The sequence below is a fragment of the Benincasa hispida genome, chromosome 1 (genome assembly GCF_009727055.1).
Source record: "Benincasa hispida cultivar B227 chromosome 1, ASM972705v1, whole genome shotgun sequence".
Classification (NCBI taxonomy): Eukaryota; Viridiplantae; Streptophyta; class Magnoliopsida; order Cucurbitales; family Cucurbitaceae; genus Benincasa; species Benincasa hispida.
The window spans coordinates 94799224-94822601 of record NC_052349.1 but is presented as its reverse complement, the minus strand read 5'-3'; the positions used below and the strand labels follow the sequence as shown (position 1 = coordinate 94822601).

At 35.3% G+C, this 23378-nt stretch overlaps 3 protein-coding genes across 5 annotated transcripts; 2 read left to right on the top strand and 1 right to left on the bottom strand.

Annotated features, from left to right (window-relative positions):
- Positions 1–869: 869 nt before the first annotated feature.
- LOC120069578 (peroxisomal membrane protein 13) lies at positions 870–4934 on the top strand. Its single transcript, XM_039021373.1, has 6 exons — positions 870–1115; positions 1757–1996; positions 2099–2415; positions 2904–2996; positions 4308–4553; positions 4642–4934. The coding sequence occupies exons 1-5, from the start codon at positions 1088–1090 to the stop codon at positions 4524–4526; spliced, it is 897 nt and encodes a 298-aa protein (XP_038877301.1). The 5' UTR covers positions 870–1087; the 3' UTR covers positions 4527–4553; positions 4642–4934.
- Positions 4935–9136: 4202 nt separating this feature from the next.
- Positions 9137–10903, top strand: LOC120080400. The gene is made up of 3 exons (XM_039035056.1): positions 9137–9478; positions 10214–10356; positions 10441–10903. The coding sequence occupies exons 1-3, from the start codon at positions 9137–9139 to the stop codon at positions 10901–10903; spliced, it is 948 nt and encodes a 315-aa protein (XP_038890984.1).
- Positions 10904–15721: 4818 nt separating this feature from the next.
- On the bottom strand, positions 15722–21509 carry LOC120088746 (uncharacterized GPI-anchored protein At1g61900). 3 transcript variants are annotated; one of them, XM_039046193.1, is made up of 8 exons: positions 21222–21508; positions 20251–20398; positions 18622–19476; positions 17520–17765; positions 17400–17414; positions 16682–16822; positions 16513–16560; positions 15722–15974 (listed from the first exon to the last, which is right to left on the bottom strand). In XM_039046193.1, the coding sequence occupies exons 2-8, from the start codon at positions 20291–20293 to the stop codon at positions 15898–15900; spliced, it is 1425 nt and encodes a 474-aa protein (XP_038902121.1). In that variant the 5' UTR covers positions 20294–20398; positions 21222–21508; the 3' UTR covers positions 15722–15897. The 3 variants fall into 3 exon arrangements, with proteins under 3 accessions (XP_038902121.1, XP_038902113.1, XP_038902125.1); XM_039046185.1 differs by having other exon boundaries at positions 21242–21508; XM_039046197.1 differs by lacking the exon at positions 17400–17414 and having other exon boundaries at positions 21242–21509.
- Positions 21510–23378: the final 1869 nt, after the last annotated feature.

Here is a 23378-nt window from a genome sequence, read left to right as displayed (position 1 = left end):
TTGCAAAATTTGATCTTTTCCAAAATTTAAAAATGATTGTGCAACCATTTGAAATCAATTTGGAAAAAATAGTTGAAAATTCAAATATTTGTAAAAACAAAATTTGGGTGAAAGATTTGAAAAATTAGGTAAGAGATCTAATAAAATAAAAGAAAATTTGAAAAGATATAAAATTTGATATAAGATTTGGAAAAATTAGTAGAATCTCGAATTAATACAGGGCGAGATTTTATTGAAAATGCCTAAAATAGTCGATAACATGACAAAGTTAATTTTTTAAGTAACTCTTGGTGATCGAGCTCGAACAAGAAAAATTAGTTTAATGAGTATTCAAAGAGGTGCTAGTTGTGAAAAGTGAAACTTAAAAAAGGTTATTTCTGATCATTTCCATTCTAGTTCTTGCCATAATCTCTTATTTCCCTATCACTAATTTACCAATTTTAAATTGATCACGAATTTTAAAATACAAAATTTAAATTATTACATACGTCGACTAAATAGTTAAAAAGATATGAGGAATATAATTTAGTAAATGCATTATGTATTTAAAATAAAAGTAAGAACAACCCATAGAAAACAAGAAACTTGTATGTTACCAAATGACACAATTTGAAAAAGTTCAATGTCTAAAAAAGTTCAATGATTTTTGGTATTTATAAAATAACAAAAAAATTCAATGTCTTCTAAAAAGGATTAGGTGAGAGAGTCCAATTATAAAAGGATAGGATAGGAACGTTTTCCTCATTCCCCATTGGATTTATATAAAAGAGGAAGGAAAACAATGGGTTGAATCGAGTCAATGAAGTTGTGAAGACATAGTAAAATAATAATAATAATAATAATAAAGTAATAAACAAAAGGAATTGAGATTTGGAATGATAAATTGATAATATAATCTATCGAAAAAAAAAACGATTTGAAGTGGAATTCGGAGGATGACACCGACTTGGATGCGGATCCTTCTTGGCAACAAAATTTGCCCATAAGCTGACACTTCCCCTTTTTATTGTTCCGAATCGCTTCAGAGAGAGAGAGAGAGAGATTTTTGATCTCTCCCGATTTCTGATGCAATTTCTCACCGATTTCCATGGATTCTAAGCCTCCTCAGCCTGCAGGTTTGCCCGATTCATCCCTATCTCTCACCCCTTCTTTTTCTTTTAGGTCGGTTTGTGGTTATCGTCTTCTCTGCTTGGATTCTTGATTTCTTGCGGATTATGTTTTGGGTTTTGGAAATTGATGGGGTATTTATGCCTAATTGGGTTCACGAAATAGACTTCGGTGTTTTACTTGTGTACCCTTTTGTTCTTGGGTGATAAAACCCTAGTTTAGATTGTACTTTCGTTGATTCTCTTTGTTTGTTTTGGGTTTGTGTTTTCTTGTTAGTTAATTGCGTACCCTTTTGCTTTGGATTTGTATTTCAATGGATGAATGAATAGGTCCTGCTAGATTGTGTTCATATGGAGTAAGAGTATCGTTGACTCTGTAAAAAGATGATATTGGATAAACTATTGAAGGATTTCTAGTGTATATGTAGATGCTACATCCCCTCGGGTTTAATATTCAAGATTATGATCTGGATCAATCATGATTTACACCCTAAGAGAAGGGGGAAAATTATCTTGCCTCTAATTGCACAGCTGTTTCACCAGTTAGTTAATTTTGTTTCTGTTGGACAATCATGGAATGCTGTTTGCTTTAGAAGTCTTTTTTATTTTCACTTGCTGATTTGTGATGGATGTACTTTTTATTATTGCAGCTTCTAATCCTCCACCAAAACCTTGGGAACGAGTAGGGGGATCGTCGGGTTCAGCACCTTTTAGACCGCCATCAGCTGGCAATACAAGTGATGTAGTAGAGGCTTCTGGGACTGCAAAACCTGGAGAAATTGTATCTACTTCTGATAGGACTGCTGCTGTTAATAGGAACTCACTTGGCAGGCCTGTTCCAACAAGGCCTTGGGAGCAAAACTATGGGAATAATAATAGCTATGGAGGAGGTTATGATTTAAATGTTTTGGCCTCTTTGCTTATGATGTATGCTTTCCCATTTGATATTCTGCCTCGGATGCTGATGTTATTTCTTGTTTTTCTTAATGCAGCTTATGGTTCAACTATGAATAATTCTCTGTACGGTTCTGGGATGTATGGTTCTTCTTATGGTGGAGGAATGTATGGGGGTGGAATGTATGGGAACAACAGTATGTATAGAACAGGAGGTTATGGTGGGCTGTATGGATCTTCTGGTATGTATGGAAATAGTGGTATGTATGGAGGTGGAATGTATAATAGTGGCCTTGGAGGTCCAATGGGTGGCTATGGAATGGGCATGGGTGGTCCTTATGGTGGTCAAGATCCAAATGACCCTTATGGTCCTCCCTCATCTCCTCCGGGATTTTGGATGTCATTTCTGCGAGTGGTAAGCACTTTACTGATCTCTGCTATCATTGGTATTATTCTTTTATTTTTGGTTGGGGTGAATGGACAGGGCTGTAAAGTTTGCTTAGCTTAAGTTATCATTATCCATTGTTCTGACGTTCTGTACCTCAGTATGTTTTTGTCGAGTTGACTTAGTCTCCAATAATGCCATGGATGGGTTTTTGTACAAGGCAGTGATGTTTTTCCAAGTATTAATTTCTTATATTGTGGTTTATTCTCTTGGAAGTGTTTATTTTTCTCTGATTACTTGTTAGAAAAAAAAAATCACTGACTTTAAGATTCATGGTTGAGTTGAATGTATTTGAAGTTAAATAGCTACGTTTCCATGTTCTGTGATCCGCTGCGGACAGGGTTAAGAAAACAAATATGATGGTCCTTATCTGTATCTATCTATTTTGTAATTCTGATTGCAATTACCTGAGGTTCATGTTTCAACTCCTGAATCCTCGCCTTTTTATTTCTGTGCAGATGCACGGTGTTGTTAACTTCTTTGGTCGAATATCTATTCTTATTGACCAGAACACACAGGCGTTCCATATGTTCATGACTGCACTACTTCAGGTATGCTTGTGCCCTTTTGTCTTTCCAACACCCCTACATTAGAAATGTAGATTGTGCTGACTAACAACAAGAATGGATTTTTTTCCCCCTTGGAGAAAGAATGAATCCTATTTAAGATCTACCAACTTCAAACGTACAGACTACAAAAGCAACAGTAATGGTAGACGTTTCATTTTCTAAGTGGTGGTTTGAAAGTGAAAACGGGAATTAAATGTACATTAATGATAGATGTTTAATTTTCAAAGTGGACACGTGAAAGTTAAAATGGAATTCAAATGCAACTTTAATTTTTTTCTTTTAAAAAACTCAAATCTCAATAGCTGTTACAGTTCCTTGTGGTTGCTTCACATAAAAAAAACTTCTGAATTTTCCCTGGAGCATGAGATTGTTCTCCTCCCCCCCCCCACCCCACACGCACACACACACAAAAGGTTCCAGACTAAGTGATAAGGAATCTTTTTGTTTTGGACAACAAACATGACATTTCACTTGACCAGTGAAATATAGAAAAGAAAAATGGGTAGAAAGCCACACAGCAAAAGAAGCCTGCCAGAAAGCCCCTCCAATCAGTCCAAATGTCAGTCTAAGAAACACGGATACGACACGATCTTGTGATACGCTAATTTAAAAAAAATTTAGGACACGAAAATGTTGTGAATTCACACTTTTATTATTATTATTATTATTATTATTTTAGGATATATATAAATTTAACATAAAATACTTAATGTACTCACTAAAAAAAGCATAAAAGGTCAAATCATTAACAATTGTAGGAGATGAAGCATTTAGATTTTTTACGTAAGTTTTTCTATCTTTGGTTAAAAAAATTGACTTCCCTTTTGTTTTTTGTTTTTGTTTTGTTTTTTTTTTTAATCGTTGTTTAACATATAATTGATTTGGGCTTTAAATTTTTGTTCAACGTAAAAGGCTGGACCGTTCTCGCAAAAAAAAATCCAAGCATGTCCAAGAAGTGTCCCAAATGTGTCTCACGTGTTTTGAAAGTAGAAACAAGTAAATAAAAATAGGACACAAAAATTTAAGTGTTGGAGATGTTTCTGGAGCTGTGTTTGACACAGACACTCCCCCTGAACTTGAGTATCCGTGCTGAATAGATGCAATAATACTATAATTACAACATGATTTTACAAATCCTACGGCAAGAAGCTGGAAACTGTAACGAGAAGTACCGAAGAATTGTAATTGTAAATTTGTAACTAAATAGCTGCTACCTTGAGCTGTAGATGTATAAATTTTTTTCAAATAAATTGACATCTACACTATGTTCTGATGCATTATTCCCTGTGACAGCTTTTTGACCGCTCCGGTATGTTATATGGAGAGCTTGCTAGATTTGTCTTGAGGCTGCTTGGAATTAAAACCAAACCTAGGAAGGTTCAAGATGTAGGTCCTGATGGGCTTCCCCTTCCCGGAGCCCCCCATCCTCATCAAGGCCAGAACTTGATCGAGGGACCGAAGGCTGCTCCTGATGGTGCTTGGGACAATGTTTGGCCGAATGGTTCCCAGTAAATGAACAAATTTACTTAATATTTGAAGGTAACAAAGCTTCATTTCTTCCTTCCTGGTAAATATCTTCACAAAACTGCAATCTCTGCATCTCGTCTGTTCGATTTTTGCATTGCAGGTGTACTCAAAACAAAGAAGGATACTGGAAGATCTTGATAGGACAGAGAACTGAGATGTGATCCCAAGCTTGTATTTAGCAGGATTGACCTCAGCCTTGGCCGCGGTTTCGGTTGTGTTCTTCTTTCTGGAATCTGAGAAGACCATAAAAATATAAAATAGTGAATTAAGCTGTCTTTGACCTGAAATACAAGTTGGTTTTATTGGTTCTTTTGGTGGTTCAGTTTAGTATTATTATTTTTTTGTTGTGTATGATTGATGATGAATAATGAAAAGTGATCATATTCTAAATCTCTTCTTTCCCTGTTTTCCTATTTTATATATGGTTTTTTTTTTAATAATAAAAAAACTATAGTTCAAGCACAGTCGAGCTTTACTGCCAGTAAAATAACAAATAGAACTGCCATTCAATTACTTATTACTCGGTAGATTAATTGATCACATTGGAATGGCATTACATGACGTGAGAGACTGGAGTTTCAATAAGGTCCTGCTAAACCTTACATTAAACAATGAATAATCAGATAAGTAGCAGTAATTTGGACTTTTAAATTATATATTAACTATTTTTTATTCCGATTTGTTATTTTTACAAATGGAAAGTTTACTAATTTTCCAAATGAAAAGTTAAATTATACTATTTTTTTTTGTTACCCCTTAAACTATCCCTTGAAAGGGATGCCACTCTAAGATGTTAGAATAAGATTGTGTCAAAATAAAAAATAAAAATTTTAGTTGGTAACGATTTAGTCTGTGTACTTATAAATTTGTAGCAATATAATTTCTAAATTTTATTAAACAACAATTTAGTTCCTAGAATTTTGAGTTGGTTGAAATATCCGACTCTAAATAGAGATAGATTATAAGAATCCAATATAGACAAATTAAAGAGAAAAGATGGATGTAAAAGGATTGAGGTCGAAGAAGAAACTTTGTTCCCCTAAATATACTACACTTTTAAGTCAATAAAGTATAGGGTCGATTAAATAATTACAATTTTAAAATTTCATTTGTATAAATAGCAAAAATAATTTTGAATTTGAAAAATGACAAAACGGTTTTTTAACTATTAATTTGTTATTATTGAAAGAAGAAACTGCCTTCTCAGTTTTTAAAAATCCGAGACCCACAACATTCAAGAATAGTAACAAATAATTACGTTATACTTAAAAATGGAGTATATCCACGATTGTGCATATCTAATATCTATTGTTTATTTATTTATTTTTTAGTTTATTGCCTGATCGAACCACACTGTTTTTGAAAGCATTGAAACAATGTTGGAGGTATGAAACCATAAAACAAAGGAACAAACACAAAAAAAAAAAAAAAAAAAAATACGAAAGATTTAAGGCTGCATGAATTACATGGTGAAAGCATCACGAAAGCAAAAGATCAATCATTCTAAACAGTGGGGACGAGGTAAGTTTCTATTCTTTTCATCGAGATCTCGTTTGATCATCATTTTATTTTTTATTTTTTATTTTTAGAAATTAAGTCTATTTCCTCTACATTTCTTATCATGATTTGTAAATACTATAGTTGAATTTTTAGCCAAATTCTAAAAACAAAAATAAATTTTTGAAAACTACTTGTTTTAGTTTTCAAATTTTGGCTTGATTTTTTTAACCATTGGCAAAAATTCCATGAAGTAATGTCGATAGACTTAATTTTTAAAACCAAAAAATAAAAAAACGAAATGATTACCCAATAAGACCTAAATAATCATGAAAATCATTAAGAAATTTATATTGATAAATAAGTTTTTATGAAACAATGACAAGTGGATCAATTCAAAAGAAGGAAAAGTACACTTGCTCTTAAAAATAGATCTTTCCTTAGGAAAATTCGATGAACAAGAACCAATATCTGCAAAGTCAAGCATCTCAATAAAGTCTTCAGAACGCTTGCAAGGAGAACCTAACTCATTGTTGTTAGAATCTGCATACACTATATTTGAAGAAACCAATATACTAGCTCCACTCCAACAGAATCAACAACACATAAATTATTATGGGATGTATAAAAAAAAATAGACATCAGCGATATCACATATATATCTTCCACAATCCTAATGATGTTCGATTTGTTCGAACCATCATGATATATTGTCAAATGAGAACTATTCTGATTTTCAAAAGAAAAGAGCTTACTTTCGACCAAATTAACAAACTGTTCAAAGAATGAATCGAGTAATAGGACTTTCAAGTACACAAAAGTCATGATAATGCGAATTATCATCCCATCAACCATCAAACAAAAATCTTATTCTTTGAAATGCAATAGCAGCAACAAATTGAGATGAACACTCAAATATGCTAATGATGGATATACTAATACTTTGAAAATTAGTAAAATAGAATGTTGAGAACTACTAATAGTCTAACAATTAGGTGTATTAGGTATAAACTAATACACATTTACGTAAAATCCAAAAATAAAGAGAAAAAATTAGATTTGTCTGAAGACGATAATCTAAGTAATTAAAATATCTATTAAAATAAGATAAACGGATACGTATACAAGTAAAATCGAAAGACCAAAGAAACAAAGTTAGATTTGTTTTTTTAAAAAAGGATTTTCTAAATAATTAAAGCATCTATCAAAATAAGATAAACTAAAATTTTAAATCAAGAATCCGAAAAATTTGTTAAATAAATGCTCAAAATCCAAACATTCACAAAAAAATAATGAGAATCAAGTAACTTGATCATGTACAATATAATTACACACTATATTAGTAAAATATTATAAGATATAGTTATTTAATGTAAACCCAGAACCCTAATTTTCCTACTTGTATATGTTCACTACTGAGACCAGTATGGTGAGTAGATTAATGTGAGAATTAGTGTTTAAGTGTAGGGAAATGAGTGAAAAGTTAGAAGAAAAGTTTAAGTTTGGAAGCTTGACTTTCAGGTGTGCGAGTGTGGGCGTGTTGGTTGTGCATGCCAAAGAGGAGCGTGTTGAGAGCAAGCAACCTTATGCGTGAACAAGGCATGCGACAACCAAGTCTTGAGAGGTTAGAATGCATGTGGCAGCATCAGGTGTGCGAGTGTGGGCGCTGGGCGCTGGAGCGTTGCGCGTGGACGATCATGTAGCTACTTGTGGCGCTAAATGATGAGCTAGGCGATGAGCTAAGCGATGCTGTTGGTAACTCAAAACTACAAATTAGTTTTTGAGTTGGTCTAGTCAATTCCTAGTTTTTAGGAAATAGTTGAAGTTATTTTTAGTTGTAGTCAAGTCTAAGTTCCTATTCTTGTGGAGTTAGTGGGATTAATTGCTAACATTGTGGAATCTATTTTTAGACTTAAGATATGTATTTATATGGAGTTTTCTAGAATAAAATTTACACACTTCCCATTTTTCTCATTTCCCACTCATTAGTTAGAACAATAGTAGTATCAGAGCCCTCAATTCTTAAGGGATATGTGAGTGAGAATCAGTGAAATATCTCTGAGAGAAACTGAGTGATACACCTGTGAGAGTTATTAGAGATGAAATTAGGGTCAAACAGTCTTTCTTCATTGGCTCCACCTGTGTTTGATGGTGAAAACTACCAGGCATGGGCCATCAGAATGCAAGCCTTCATGGAGGGTTGTGATTATTGGGAAGCAATTGAGCAAGATTATCATATTGCTCCACTTTCTGATAACCCAACAATACATCAGATCAAGACTCACATGGAGAGGGTCACTAAGAAGGCAAAAGCTCGAGCTTACCTATATGCAGTTGTGTCTCCCCCCATATTCAACAGAATTATGGCCTTGAAATCGGTAAAGGAGATCTAGGAGTTCCTTAAAAGTGAGTATGAAGGTGATGAAAGGATTAAAAGCATGAAAGTGTTGAACTTGGTGCGAGAATTCGAGAGAATGCAAATGAAAGATTATGAATTCATTAAAGATTACTCAGATAAGTTGATTTGGGATTGCTAATAAGGCAAGAGCATTAGGAACCAATTTATCTAACAATAGATTGGTTCAGAAGATTCTAGTTTCAATACCTGAGAGATATGAAGCAACCATTGCTTCCTTAGAAAATACTAAAGACCTCTCAAAATTCAAGGTGATAAAAGTGGTTAGTGCTTTGCAAGCACAAGAGCAGAGGAGGTTGATGAAACATAAATGAAGCATTGAGGAGGTAATGAAAGCTAGAGTGCAGCAAGGAGAATGTGGAAGAGAGAAGAAGAGGAAAGGGAAGAAGGGAAGTGGCAATAGTAGCTCAGAGTCTGCTGCAAAGGATGCTGGTAGTACATGCAAGCATTGTGGGAAGCAAAATCATCCACATTTCAGATGCTGGAGAAGGCCAGATGTGAAGTGTAGAAGATGTCATTTATTGGGCACATTGAACGATTCTATAAGGAAGCAAAAACTCAATAGCAAGAAGGAACACATGTTGTAGTACAACAAGAAGAAGATAAACTCTTTGTGGCTACTTGTTTCTCATCAGTCACTCAATGTGATGGTTGGTTGGTTGATAGTGTGTGTACCAATCACATGACAAGTGACAAAGAGTTGTTTAAGGACCTTGACAAGTCATTCAAGTCAAGGATGAAGATAGGAAACTGTGAGTATCTAGAAGTAAAGGGGAAGGGCATAGTGTCAATAGAGAGCTGTGCTGGAACCAAGTTGATTACTAAAGTGTTGTTTGTCCCTGAAATTGATCAAAACTTATTAAGCGTTGGTCAATTAGTAGAGAAGGGATTCAAAGTGTTGTTTGAAGAAGGAAAGTGCCTCATTTTTTATTCCAATGGGAATGAGTTGTTAAAAATAAAGATGCAACACAAGAGCTTCTCGTTGGATCCACTCGAGAAGAAGCAGATAACTTTCAAGTGTCAAGTGAATGACACTGAGTTATGGCACAAAAGGTTGGGGCATTTTCATCAGAAAGGATTGTAGTATCTACAGAACAATGAGATGGCAATAAGAGTACCAGTTCTGGAGGAGCTAAAAACAAACTGCAGAGCTTGTTTAATAGGGAAGCAAACAAGGCTGCCTTTTAAGAAGTCACAATGGAAAGTAACTGAGAAGTTGCAGCTCATCCACACTGACTTGTGTGTACCTCAACCAACTCTCTCACTAAATGGTAGCAGATATTTTATTATCTTTATTGATGATTATACCAAAATGTGTTGGATATATTTCATGAAGCATAAGTTTGAAGTAGCCGAAGTGTTTCTGAAGTTTAAGAGATGGGTTAAGAATCAAAGTGGCTGTAAGATTCAGGTGGTGAGAACTGATAATGGGACTGAATATACATCGCAAAGGTTCAATTCCTTCTGTGAAGAAGCTAGGATAGAGCATCAACTCACTGCTTCATATTCCCCATTGTAAAATGGAGTCAGTGAGAGGAAGAACAGGAGTATTATGGAAATGACAAGATGCTTATTGCATGAGAAAAACTTGTCAATGGAATTTTGGGTTGAAGCAGCAAACACAACAATCTTTCTATTGAATAGACTACCTACGAGGGTATTAGAGAAGAAGACACATGATGAAGCTTGGTTTGGTACTAAACCAAAACTGACAAATTTGAAGGTGTTTGGCTGCTTGTGTTTTTCTTATGTTTCATAGGTGAAGAGAGATAAGTTGAGTGAGAAATTCGAACCAGGAATCTTTGTAGGCGATAGCATGGTGTCCAAAGCCTACAAGATCTATCAACCTCACACAACGAAGATAGTGATTAGCAGAGATGTTCAATTTTTGGAGGATAAGGAGTGAGACTGGATAGAAGAAGCACAAGTGAAGTAATAAGAAATCTCTCTGGATCCTGATGAGTTAGTTGATGATGCACCAGTTAGAGGGACTAGACTATTGAGGGAGGTGTATGAAAGAATTAGTGTAGCTGCATTAGAGCCTGTAGGATATGAAGAAGCTAAAAGAGATACAAAGTGGATGGAGGCAATGAAGGAAGAGTTAAGTATGATAGAGAAAAACAATACATGGGAGCTGGTGGAGAAGCCTGCATACAGGAAAGTGATTGGAGTCAAATGGGTTTTCAAAACCAAATTGAACCCAGATGGCTCTGTGAACAAGCTCAAGGCTAGGTTAGTGGTAAAAGGGTATGCACAAGTTTGGGGAATTTATTTTTCTGAGACTTTTACACTAGTTGCAAGAATGGACACAATTAGGTTGCTACTGGTTGTGTCAACTCAGTATAGATGGAAAGTGTATCAACTAGATGTGAAGTCAACATTCCTAAATGGAGTGTTAGAAAAAGAGATCTATGTTAAGCAACCAGATGAATTCATCATACCAGGATAAGAGCAAAAGGTTTATTTGTTGAAGAAGGCTCTCTATAGGTTGAAGCAAGCTCTTAAGGCATGGTACAACAAGATGGATGATCACTTGCTGAACCTGGGTTTTGTGAAGAGTCTAAGTGAATCCACACTCTATGTGAAGAAATCAAGTACTGCTATTGTGATTGTATCTCTCTATGTAGATGACTTGCTAGTGACAGGAAGTGATGATGTTTCGATAGAGATATTCATGCAAGAAATGATGAAGGTGTTTGAGATGACTGATCTAGGTCTGATGCATTACTTCCTAGGTATGGAGATTCAACAAAGGCAGAATGAAATGCTCCTCTGTCAGAAGAAGTGTGTAAGAGAGATATTGAAGAGGTTTAATATGGAAAAGTGTAAGAGTGTGAACACTCCAATGATTAAGAAGGAGAAGTTGCAAAAGGATGATGGACAGGAACCTGCCGATGAGAATGTGTACAGAAGTCTAGTTGGATGCCTCATGTATCTCACATCCACTAGGCCTGACATTATGTACACTGTAAGTGTCTTATCTAGATTTCTTCACTGCCCAAGCAAGAATCATATGGTTGCTGGAAAAAGGGTTATGAGATATCTGAAAGGCACATTGTCTTTTGGGATCAAATTTAGTAAAGTTGAAAATTTTGAGTTGCAAGGCTACTCAGATACTGATTGGGTTGGGTCATTAGATGATATGAAGAGCATCTCTGGCTATTGTTTCACTTTTGGCTTAGGGTGTTTCTCATGTGTTCAAAAAAGCAAGATATAGTGGCTCAGTTAATTGCAGAAGTTGAGTTCATTGCAGCGACAACAGCAGTCAACCAAGCTGTTTGGTTGAAGAAATTGATGCATGACTTGCATCTGAAGCAGGAAAAGTGTGTGAAGGTGTTTGTGGATAATCAAGCCACTCTAGCCATTTCATTGAATCCAATCTTTCATGGATGGATCAAACATTTTAAGATCAAGTATTATGTTATGAGAGAGATACAGAAGGAAGGAGAAGTGCAACTGGTACATTGCAGCTCAGAAGAGCAAATAGTTGATATCTTTACTAAGTCTTTTTGTGTGAGTCATTTTCAAGCTCTTAGGAGCAAGTTAGGTGTTTACAGTATTTGAGTTAGGAGGAGAATGTTAGTAACTCAAAACTGCAAATTAGTTTTTGAGTTGGTCTAATCAATTCCTAGTTTCTAAGAAATAGTTGAAGTTATTTTTAGTTGTAATCAAGTCTAAGTTCCTATTCTTGTAGAGTTAGCGGGATTAGTTGCTAACATTGTGGAATCTATTTTTAGACTTAAGATATGTATTTATATGGAATTTTCTAGAATGAAATTTACACACTTCCCATCTCATTTCCCTCTCATTAGTTAGAACAACAGAGGCACTAGACAATAGCGCTAAATGATGGGTGATGGCGCTACATGATAAGCATAAGGGTTAGGCGATGGCGTTACACGATAAGCGTGATGCGCTAGACGATGGGGTAAGCGCTACACGATGAGTGACAGCGAGAGCTATGCGTGGGCACTGAGCTAGACGATTAAGGTTGGCGTGCGAGCGGACTAGTTTGGGCATTGAGCGTTGGCTACTCAGTGTACGTTAGAGCTGTGTGTTGGTCAAGCTTGTCATGCGAGGAGTAGAGCTTGCGTGGGTCAGGCTTTACAAAGTTGAAAGGGCTGAATGTGTGGTGATTGTGGTCGAGAGGAGGCCAAGGCACAAAACACATGCGTTGGAATAGGTTTGTGTGAGAACTAAGGTGTGCGTTGAACCTAGTTGAAGCATGCGTTGATAATAGATGAAGTAATCAGTCCTAACCACCGATTAACGGAAACAACTATCATAAGCACCGAATTCAACTCCACTTGAGCTGAAGGTGTCATGCTAGGCATTAATGGTGAACAGTGGGAAGTAGTATAAAAGGGAGGTTGAACATCAAAAGCTCAGTTTGAACAATTTCTTCGTGAAAATTGAGAGATCTTGGTGTCGTTGGAAAGCTCTGAGAGTCTAGTTTTAGAGGTGATGCTGTCAGAAGAAGATATCACTGGAATAAGGCCAAAGAAGGAAGAAATTGACAAGAGGTTCAATTCACAGGTAAATTCAGGCCGTTGATGAAGAATTGAGGCTCCAAGACGAACCACGAAAAGTTTGAAGTTGAAATTTTTAAGTAAGCTTTCTAAGACAATTATAAACAAGTTTGTAGAAGGAAATTTCTTGAGATGAGCTCTAGAATTCGAGTTATTAATTCAGTAAGTCGAATCTGAAACTTTATAAACAAGCAGGCAGCTGCTTGGGTTGAGTAAGTTGGCAGCTTAAAGTAGGCACTCGAGCAGACTAAGGGCTGAGCATTCCTATGCGTTGGACCTGCTGTGTGGGCTGAGAAAGGCTTGCGTTGAAGGCTAGGATGCACAGTAGCCTTTGTGGATGACCATGTGCGGCTGAAAGAACACTTAGAGCAAGTGTAGGTTGCACAAGTGGGATGCGTTTGTGAGGTGTGTTTGGACACATATCAAGAGCCAAAATCTCGAGGAAATTTCTAAGTACTAGACCTACAACAAGTATGCGTTTGAGTGAAAGTCTTCTAGAGGAAGGCTAAATACAAGGCTTACTTGAGAGTTAGTCTCAAAAGGGAGACCGATGGTAGTAGCTAAATATATGCTTTTGTGTCCACAGGATTGACACTAGTACTAGAAGCATATCAACCTTTGAGGAGTAGTCCTAAAATTGTGAGTGACTAAGTATTTACAATGTTTTTCAAGAAACCATGATTTTAAGAAAGATTATTCTCATGCTAGCTAGTTTTACAAAGTAGTTTTCCAAGCAAACTATGAGTTATTGTTTTCAAATGCATGCCATGTATGAAAGTTTGTTGAAAAACTTTTTGTGTGTTTAAATGCACAAAGCATGCGTTAGTACCTTTAAAGACATGTTTTCTATGCGTTTTGCTTTACATGCTTTAAAGAGAAAGTCATAGTATGACTAGTATTACTTTAAGCTTGATACTGAGGGACATAGAGAAGGTATCCAAGCAGCTCGATACTGAGGGACATTGAGAAGGTATCTGAGCAGTAGTACCTAAGGTATGACGGTACTTATAACCACATGCATGTAGGTAGTTGAAGTTAGAGATTGAGCAAAAGGGTTCTCTCTTGACTAAGTCGGAGATTGAGCAAAAGGTTCTCTTTTGACTAAGCAGTTGATGTTGAGATTTAACAATAGCAAGGTTATTCTTAGCTAAGGAACAATTCAATGTTTCATGATGAAAATAACTTTACATGTTTTATGTTTGGAAAATGTTTAAATTTCAGTACAAGGTTACTGTAAAGTTTATAATTTCAATATGATCTCTTTATTGAGACTTATGCATGAGCACCGGTTTTCTTTCTTAAGTCATTCACTAGGCTAGCAAGCTCACCCCGTTTTTCAAATATTTTCTTTCCCCAGGTAGGGGTTAAATCCTCCAAAGGTAGCTATGCATCTGCTCTGCCACTTAAAGACGAGTTCTTGTAACCCGTCAGCTAGATGGTTACTGTCAAATTGTACACATGTTGTAGTTGTTTCATGTAGGGACTAAGTTTGGGTGTTGGAACTTATGAGACTTGTAATGTAATCTCTATAAATGTTTTGTATTAATAGTTAATGTTTATTTGGCTATAGAGGCAACTGCTGTGTTTGAGATTGCATGTTGGTATCATAATTTTTCCGCTAGAGTTAGTAGGCAATAAATATTATAAAAGGGTTGATAACTGCTACAATCATGTCCTTGTCTAGACTAAGAAAATAGTCTGAGAGGGGGCGTGACATCTAAATATCTAAAAAATAGTTTAATTTCAAACGTCAGCTGCACATCTACTGAAGGCAATTGAAGGACTACGAAAATTGAAATCCACATGCTGGAAACAATTTTGTTGTTCTACCGATTAAGTTCAAATTTTATCATCACAAATTTGCTATATATCACAATTTCCCTAAAATATATGCACCATTTTGTTTAGATCAATTGGAATCTAAATTGAATTCGTGAAGAATTAAATTGAAACTTTAGAAAAATTATAAAATTTAAATGATTAGGTTAAGCATCCGGAGGTTCATCCAACCAACCCAGAAATTCAGGTAGATTCCCCACCTTTTCCAACTCAAATTTACTGGTCAATCTAACTCAACCAAAGCCTCATAATTTCTAGTTGAAATGGATTAGATCATTTGAGATTTCCCTTAAATGGAGAGAGGAGTAAACTATGGACGAAGATGAACGACATTACTGGCATTTCACAGATGATGAACTTTTTAACAGTGCTCCACCAAAGACGAACATCGTCGTTGGTGCTTTGTCAGCAACAAATGACTATGGTCAATGCTTCATTGCCAACAACCTTCAGCCCCCAACTGATTTAATTTGTTTAAAGTTGTGCGCTTGCGAGTTGCTCGAGAGAGAAATTATTCTGTTTAACAGAGCTCTTGTAATGTTGGCAAAGAGAGATCATTAGAAAGGAAGATTTTGGCATTGAGACTAGAGAGAGAAGATTGGCCACACCTACAGACCGAACTGAACCAAACCAATTGGTCCTTAAAATTCCTTACTCAAACCAATCTTTCACCATAGAGGATGCGATTGAACTCTTCGCAAATGGTTTTTTTTTTTTTTTTTCTGAGTGTAGCAATTGTAAGTTGGGGATTTAAACTACAAACCTCGTAGTTAATAGCAATACTTGGATGCCAATTGAGCTATGCAAGCTTTGGCCTTAACAGATGAAATATAATGTAACCTGCAGCAGTAACATGTTACATGTAACATAACCCTCCTACAGCATGCAACAACAAAAAATACAATAACAATAACACACATATATATAGAGAGATAGAGAGGGGAAAAAAAAAGAAGAGCTACTACTATACACAGACTCAAAATATACATACAAAAATCTCACAGTAAAATTCCCCAAGATGGCAGCCCCTAGCCCCCACATAGAACAACACCACAGAACATCATCTAAATCTAACTCAGTACAAAAATGCACTGACCATAATAAAAAATAAAAAAATGGGCATTGGGAAATCCAATCCTTCCTCGCGCTGGCCTGCACATCATATCATTTCACATAAACAACTCAGCCATTGCATGAAAAATAATAAGCTAACAAACATCATAATAAGCAAAACTATATAGGATCCTTGAAGACTAAAGGAGTTTGATATGACTTTTAGAATCAAGTGCTTTTTCTTTAGCCCATGTATATTCGAAAAACTCACTTATGAATTACTGCACTCCAAACGTTTTGATATTCTAATTATTAGTTTTTTCTTCTTTTATGAATCGGAGTGACAAAAGGTTGAGTCTCAGTGGATCGTGGCAACAAGGCCACTTTGCCAGATACTATAGATTACTTTGAAACTGAATTTCAATTTTCCAAGTGTCCTATTGAAAATATTTCTAGAGGAGAACCAAATAAATTTGAAATTAAAGCATTCCAATTTGATTGCTAGACAAGATAAGCTTCACATGCATATGCCAGAGCATGGTTGGAACTAGTTTGTATCCTTATTCTTCTCATCAGGATAAATATTTCATAAAGAAAATAATTCACAAAGAAAACTCCCTAGAGCAGTGGCACCTACCACTATTTCTCTTAGTCTCAGATGTTGGTAGAGCAGGCAATGACATCTCTGTACAAACATAATCCAAGGCAAGGACAATGTCAAACTTATCGACCAATAAAAATCTTATGTGAAATTTTCAAGTGTAACAAGCAACAGAGCAAAATAAATATCATTATTGATCAATTACCAGGCGCACAAAGAGACAATGTTGAAATTGAGGACGATGAAGGCCACGGTGCTGCAATGTTATCGGTCAAATCACAAGTAAAACTAAAGCCTGTTGAGTTGTCGAATACCACATCTGAAGGCAGGCTCCGAAGAAGACATCCTAAAATTTGGAAAAAAAAAATGAAGTCAGAAATTTTCAACACACAGTTTGGTAATAGAATAGTTCTTCATTGGTGAAGAAGAAAACAAAGAGATAGTGAGACTCCATTGAAATGCAATGAAGCACGACCTTAAATTCCCTAACACTAAATTCTTCTTGTATCACTCAACCTATCAAATATTATTTCACATGAGGACGAGCAATGTGGTGTGCTATCACTACTATAGGCCTTTTATTATGAGCAATTTTATCAATTGCATCTCATTCTTATCCAATCTTTCTTGTAACTGTTCCTTTCTATGATATTATTTTGTTCTCTAAGATGTTGTAATTGGTAAGCAATAAAAATTTTGAGGAAATATTTCCCGAATTCACATTTCCCTGACCAAGGCAATAACCAGCATATTGTAACTGCTACATCACAAATTTCCTGCCGGAGCTAAGAAGCAACAAGTAGCACCAAACAATGGAAACAACTAGAATAGACCTTTATGGCTTTACTCATAGGTTCATCAATAGAGAGAGGAATAATCACTACAAGAAGAAAAAAGGTACAAAAAGGAGAAGAATAGGTAACCTTGCTGTCCATAGGCTGTATTTCAAATGCCACGCAGATGCACAAAACAAATTGAAATGTTAGACAAGATAGAAAGGATGATGAGAGAAAATAAGATTAACAATGCAGTAGCATTATTACCTTGAATGCTGAAATCTTTCAAGTCGACATCGCACAGCTCATAAACATTTGTCATAACCCCACCTTTTCGCAACATAGATCCAAACATTGTTGCACAGATTATAGCTTGTTTATTTGTAATTAACATCTGCTTTTGGATCCCCGCAATGTAAGAATTCAATGAGCTGCAGCATGAAGGACTAGGAGCAGCAACATTGCGGCAATCTTCAATTACTTCTGAAGGCTGCTCAAAATCCAAAGGGCAAACTGCACAGACAATACTCATTTCAAGTAAGAAAGTGTAGTGTAGGAATGAGGGAAGGTAGAAAGCAATAGTTTAAATTTTGATAAGCACATTTTGTGAGTAGGATGGGGGAAGAAGATTATAAGAAAGATGACCAATCAACTGAACCCAAAGACACATGACATGTTGCTTTATGGATGTACAATAACCAAGCTATTATGCAGGTTCATGTTCTAATCGTGTCTTTCTTTATTTTTCTTCTTTCCTACAAGAAGTGTTTAAGAACAATGAAGGAAATAACTGTGCAACCAATATGACGTATTTAAAAGATAATGAACACACATCAGCAATGTTCCCCAATTTAGTTAAGCCACAAGAAATTCAAATTTTTGCTCGTATGAGATCTTCAAAATGTAAATTATATGTCAGACACCTGACTGGTGTACAAAAATAAACAATTGGATGCCAACCATCCTATTTCCAAGAGAAAGTAGATCCATGATAAAGGACTTCTGCTGTCGCTCATGTTTTAAAGATCAAATTCTCATTCTTATGTTTGATAGACATTATTAAAGAATTTTATCTAACAATGAAGTACTTGTTGATATTAATTATTTAAGATATAAAGACCAAGAATTACTCGTTATAAAACAGTATGCTTCATTTCCAAGAAAGTGACCAAAAATTTTGTTTACATAGGTCATCACCGAAAAAGTGGCTGATTGCAAGTGTCCGAAAGATGCAGAAATTTGCTCCTCTTACATCTACATTCCATTATGGAATTCATATGCTTAAAAATTCATATTCTCATATAAATATATGCAAGCAACTTGAGTTAAGATATAAAAATCAAATTGAAAACATTGATAAACATCAAACCTTTGTTAACTTTGCAGGAAGACAATATTCGAAATGCAGTGTTGGCAGCATCTGAGGAGAGTTTCCTAGAAATATATGAATAAACAACCCTTTTACAATCATTTATTGAGTCAATATGAGTAGGCTGCCCTGCCAGATTACTACTTGTATCAGCAGAAAATTGCCTTCCAGATATCTGAAGTGCAGCCTCCATGATAGCAGGCTGACATATTGGTCTACAACACTCCTTGAGAGGATCAACAGTATCACATGCATCCAATAATTTGCTTACATTAACTGATTTTTCGAATGTCGCAACATCTGTCACTGGACATGATCCACCAGTGAGATTTGAAGATTTGACAGAGCAAAGAGTGGGTATTGTCTGATTAGCTCCTCTGCTGGCTAAGATACTAATGATATCTGAAAAACAATCATTAGCAACTGCCTCTTGCAAAACCAACTGATCAGAAGTTAAGCCATAGAAACCCTGGAAGATATGGAGTAGGCTACTAAGTTGTGGACAGCAAATAACATTTCCTACAAGTGCTGCCATAGGCTGAGAACAATCTGATGCTGTTTTGTCCATAACATTTGATATAACAGAAAAATTTACAGGGCATCTCCCAGTTAAAACTGGTTCATATCTGGTAGGAAAAGTTGGATACATTGGGGGCAACGATTCATTTGAATAAGGGAATTGTGGGATAACTGCAGGTGATATCTCTATAGGATCGAAGACCACGCTACTAGGTGACTGAGCCTGCTCTCTCATGGACGAAACAAGACGACTCTGAACCACAGTCGGTAAGGCAACTCCATCATGAAAACTGGATATCCAAATGACAAACAATAGTAACCGGTGGCACATATTACCTGAAATTAAGGTAAGAACCAGCATTCAATATAGTGTATGCCACTATCTTGAGGAGCATGTGTCAACATGAGATGGCATCATGAATTTATATTTTTCTTAGTGAAATATTTTTATTACCACAAGATGCATTTATAATCAAATAGCTTAAATTCATTGATTTTATGCAATTTAACATTTCTGATATCACATTCAATGCATTAAAATGTTAAAGATGGTAAGGAACCTTCTAACATGGATCATAATTGTTTAGATAATAACTACAAGGGGGGGAGCCTTCAACCCTTTCTTGTAGTTTGGCTCATTTTTGCGGGCTTTTCCTTTTTTGTTAGCCTGTGTATTCTTTCATTTTTTTTTCCCAATGAAGGTCACATTTTTTCCTTAAAAGATTAAAAAAAAAAAAAAAAAAGACAAACATAACTAACCAAATACCAAATCCTAGAAAACTTCCAACTAGTTCATAGATTCTCAATGTGTTTATAAATTTTGGATAAAAGTCAATACTCAATTCGAGGAACCACAATATTTAGGACACTGAAAGTCTGAAACACATAATTCATAAGTTAATCATTTTAACAGGCATGGCAATTGAACGTTCTCCATTTTAGAACACCTGGTCACTAAGTCCCGCATTGAATAACATTCTGAAGATAAGTGGAATAAATAGAAGTGCTTAATTATAAAAATGTAATAATAACAGAGGGAGTCATCTGAAAACTGTAAATTTCTTGCTGGCTTAAAGATGAGACCAGCCCAGGCAGGGAAAGCAGACCTACCATTCGGGTAGCTATAGCTTACAGTATGAAAGCGGTCCATCATTCCATTAGCCTCCAGGGGGCATTGACATATGCAAAATAATCCCCAATTGTAATTCCTGAGCTTGTGGAAAAATGCTCTATAGCATATTAAATATGCCAATTCCACCTACAAGCATAAGGTTCTAAATTAAAACAATCTACCACGGAAGATAAAGGCAACAAAGGAATCACTTCATTTTAGCATGCTTTAAAACAAATAACAGCCATTCTAAATTCACCTGCTGCCGTGTCTAGCAGGATGATCACAAATAGTATCCATATATGAAATTTTATTGTCATACTTTCCAGCCTCATGTAGGATTTTTTTTCTTTTTTCGCAGGAAACATCAAAGACCAATAACATGATTCTTTCTTTTTTATTCTTCTTAAAACTCTGAACTTTTGGAGTTAAACACAAGAACCAAAGTATTGTAGATGCCCTACGAAACATCCCATCAGACAAAAGGGATTACTTTCTTAATGAAACAGCAAAGATTAGTTTGAAAGGTCAAAGTGAAGCTCAAAACATTATTATCTTAAAGAAACGTCAAGCTTAATAAGTTACTATTCACATACTACATGTCAAGTATAAACTACAGCATGAAACCAAAATACACGCACCATAAATATTACCGTTCTCCAATATGTAAAGACTAACCACAAGTCCCGATCGACATGAACACAAAGCAATTTAGTGCTGAAAAATCATAATTTAGAAACCCTAAGCAATCGGAACTCACACATGAATCTCTCTCCTAAGTCCTAATACATAAACCACCTTTTCAAAGCTCTCACGAATCCATATCCGAAGCATCTTAAAATGGCTAATCTATAATAAACAGCTTAACCAAACAGGACAACAACCACATAGCACCAAAATCCAGCTTCCACTAAAACGAAAAGAGAAACCCACCACCATCTTTCTCCTAGTCAAACACACAGAAAATTACCTATTTCAAAGGAAACACACCTGAAGAAGAAGAACCCATTGAACAACTCCGTGCAGCGATTAAACAAGCATGAGCTTCCGAATCAACAGTCCAAGCACCCGGAAATGGTATCGGAAGTCGATCGGCTGGGAAATTGACTATGTGGGGGCCGGGGGGTTCTAAATCGGAAAAAATGGCGGTGGCAGAGTACCGGAAAGAGCCGGGAGGGGAATTACCGGCTCCCTGCAGGCGTAAAAGCGGAGTAGGTACTGGAGAGAGTGGGGGAAGGGGAAAATGGGGAAAAAATTAAATAAATAATAAAAAAGGCACTAACTTTACCTTTGTGATAGCCCATTCGGATCTGGGTCAAGGGGAAAAACGGGTCTTGTCCGGACTTTGTTGGATCCGAATCCAATGAGAATCTTTCCTTGTTGGGGAGTGGGTATGAAAGCTTGACCTTTGCAATGAAACATATCCAATTTTATTTTGACTTTCTTTTTATTTCCTCATTTGTTTATTATACTCAATTTGTTCAAGTTAAATTAGGGTAGTTTAAGAAATAGGTTCTTTGTGTTTTTTAAAAGACACAAAATTAGTTTTTTTTTTTTTTGTCGGAATAAAAGTAGAAAAATATCATGAAAGATTTTTATTTTTTTATTTTTTTATTTTTTTATTTTTACATGCAATCTTTATTGTTGCATGGTTGGGTCAAATATATAAAATAGTACCTAAATGTACTTTTTTTGTTTTCTTAAAAAAAATACCTAGATGTTTTATTTTTGAGAAGTTTTGACCTTTTAAGTTTTTATCATGGGAGAAAACTCGATGTAAATAAGAACGGAATAACTTTACAAAATTGATGGCAACTCATCTAAATATACAAATAGTTATAGTATAAATAAACAAAGAGTGCATGCAACAACAATTTTCAAATGTAAGGGAGATGAAAATAATACAGGTGGTAAGTTGCAATAACCATAAGCTTATAAAAACCTTGAGATCTTGTGGACAAATCAATAAGAAATCGAGACACACATTAACAAGTGTTGTCCTAAAGATAATTATTTGCTCTACACAAGTAGTTAATAGGTTACAACAGTCATCTCAGAATGATACAACAACTAATTCTAGTAGAATAACCACTTCGAACTACTTGAATCTAGCAGAATTCTAGATACTTGCTCTTAACTTAATTCATGATAAAAAAGAAAGAGAGAAGAACTTTTCAAATTGAATTGAGATCCTTCAAATGAATAACAACTTGTTATTTATATAAAATTAAAATATTTCTCAAACATAACTCAATTATATAGTTACTTTGACAAATTTAAACAAATTCATCAAATGGTTAACTACAAATTCAACTTCCATATATGTTTAAATTTATAGATGAAACATCATCCTATTTGATGGTTTCGATTCAATTTAAAATTTTCAAAAATGAATTTAATCCACAAATTAAACACATCCAATTTTCACTTCTTTCACGATATTATAAAATATCCAACATATCCTTTGAGGATGTGGATTCTTAATAGAATCCTCTCTTTCTAGGATGTGATTTACATTGCTATCGTTCTTACTCATTCTTGAATTTGATGTGTCTCTTGGTAGGGTACTATTTTTCTTATAAAGACTTAAAAGTGTAAAAAAAATTGAAACTTAAGGACTATGGTGCTCATTACCTGGTGTCTCAACCCTACGATGAGAATGTAGATTAAGACATTTGGTCAAGCAAAGTTGGTACAAGTAGGCACGTCGACATGCCTGAAGCAAGCATGTCGACATGCATAAGCAGATACGTTGACACATATTGAATAAGCACGTCAACATGCAAAAGAAAAAGCACATCGGAGCACAGGCATGCACCACGACATGCTCAAGCAAGCATGTCAACACGGATAAGCAAGCACCTTGACGCACACAAGCAAGCACATCAATATTGGTAAGAGAAAGGGCCATAAAATAGAATCACGACTTGATCGAGGAGGACGATACTATTGGGTTCTATATCCTAAAACTCGTGGTTTGCAAACAATAAACTTATTCTATTAATCAATATAGATGTTATTCAAGTTTAATTCAATAAAGTTGTTATGGAATGTTTGAATTGCACATTTCGTTTTTAGAAATAACCTAAGTCTAATAAACTAAAATCCATGGCTATTACATAAGTAC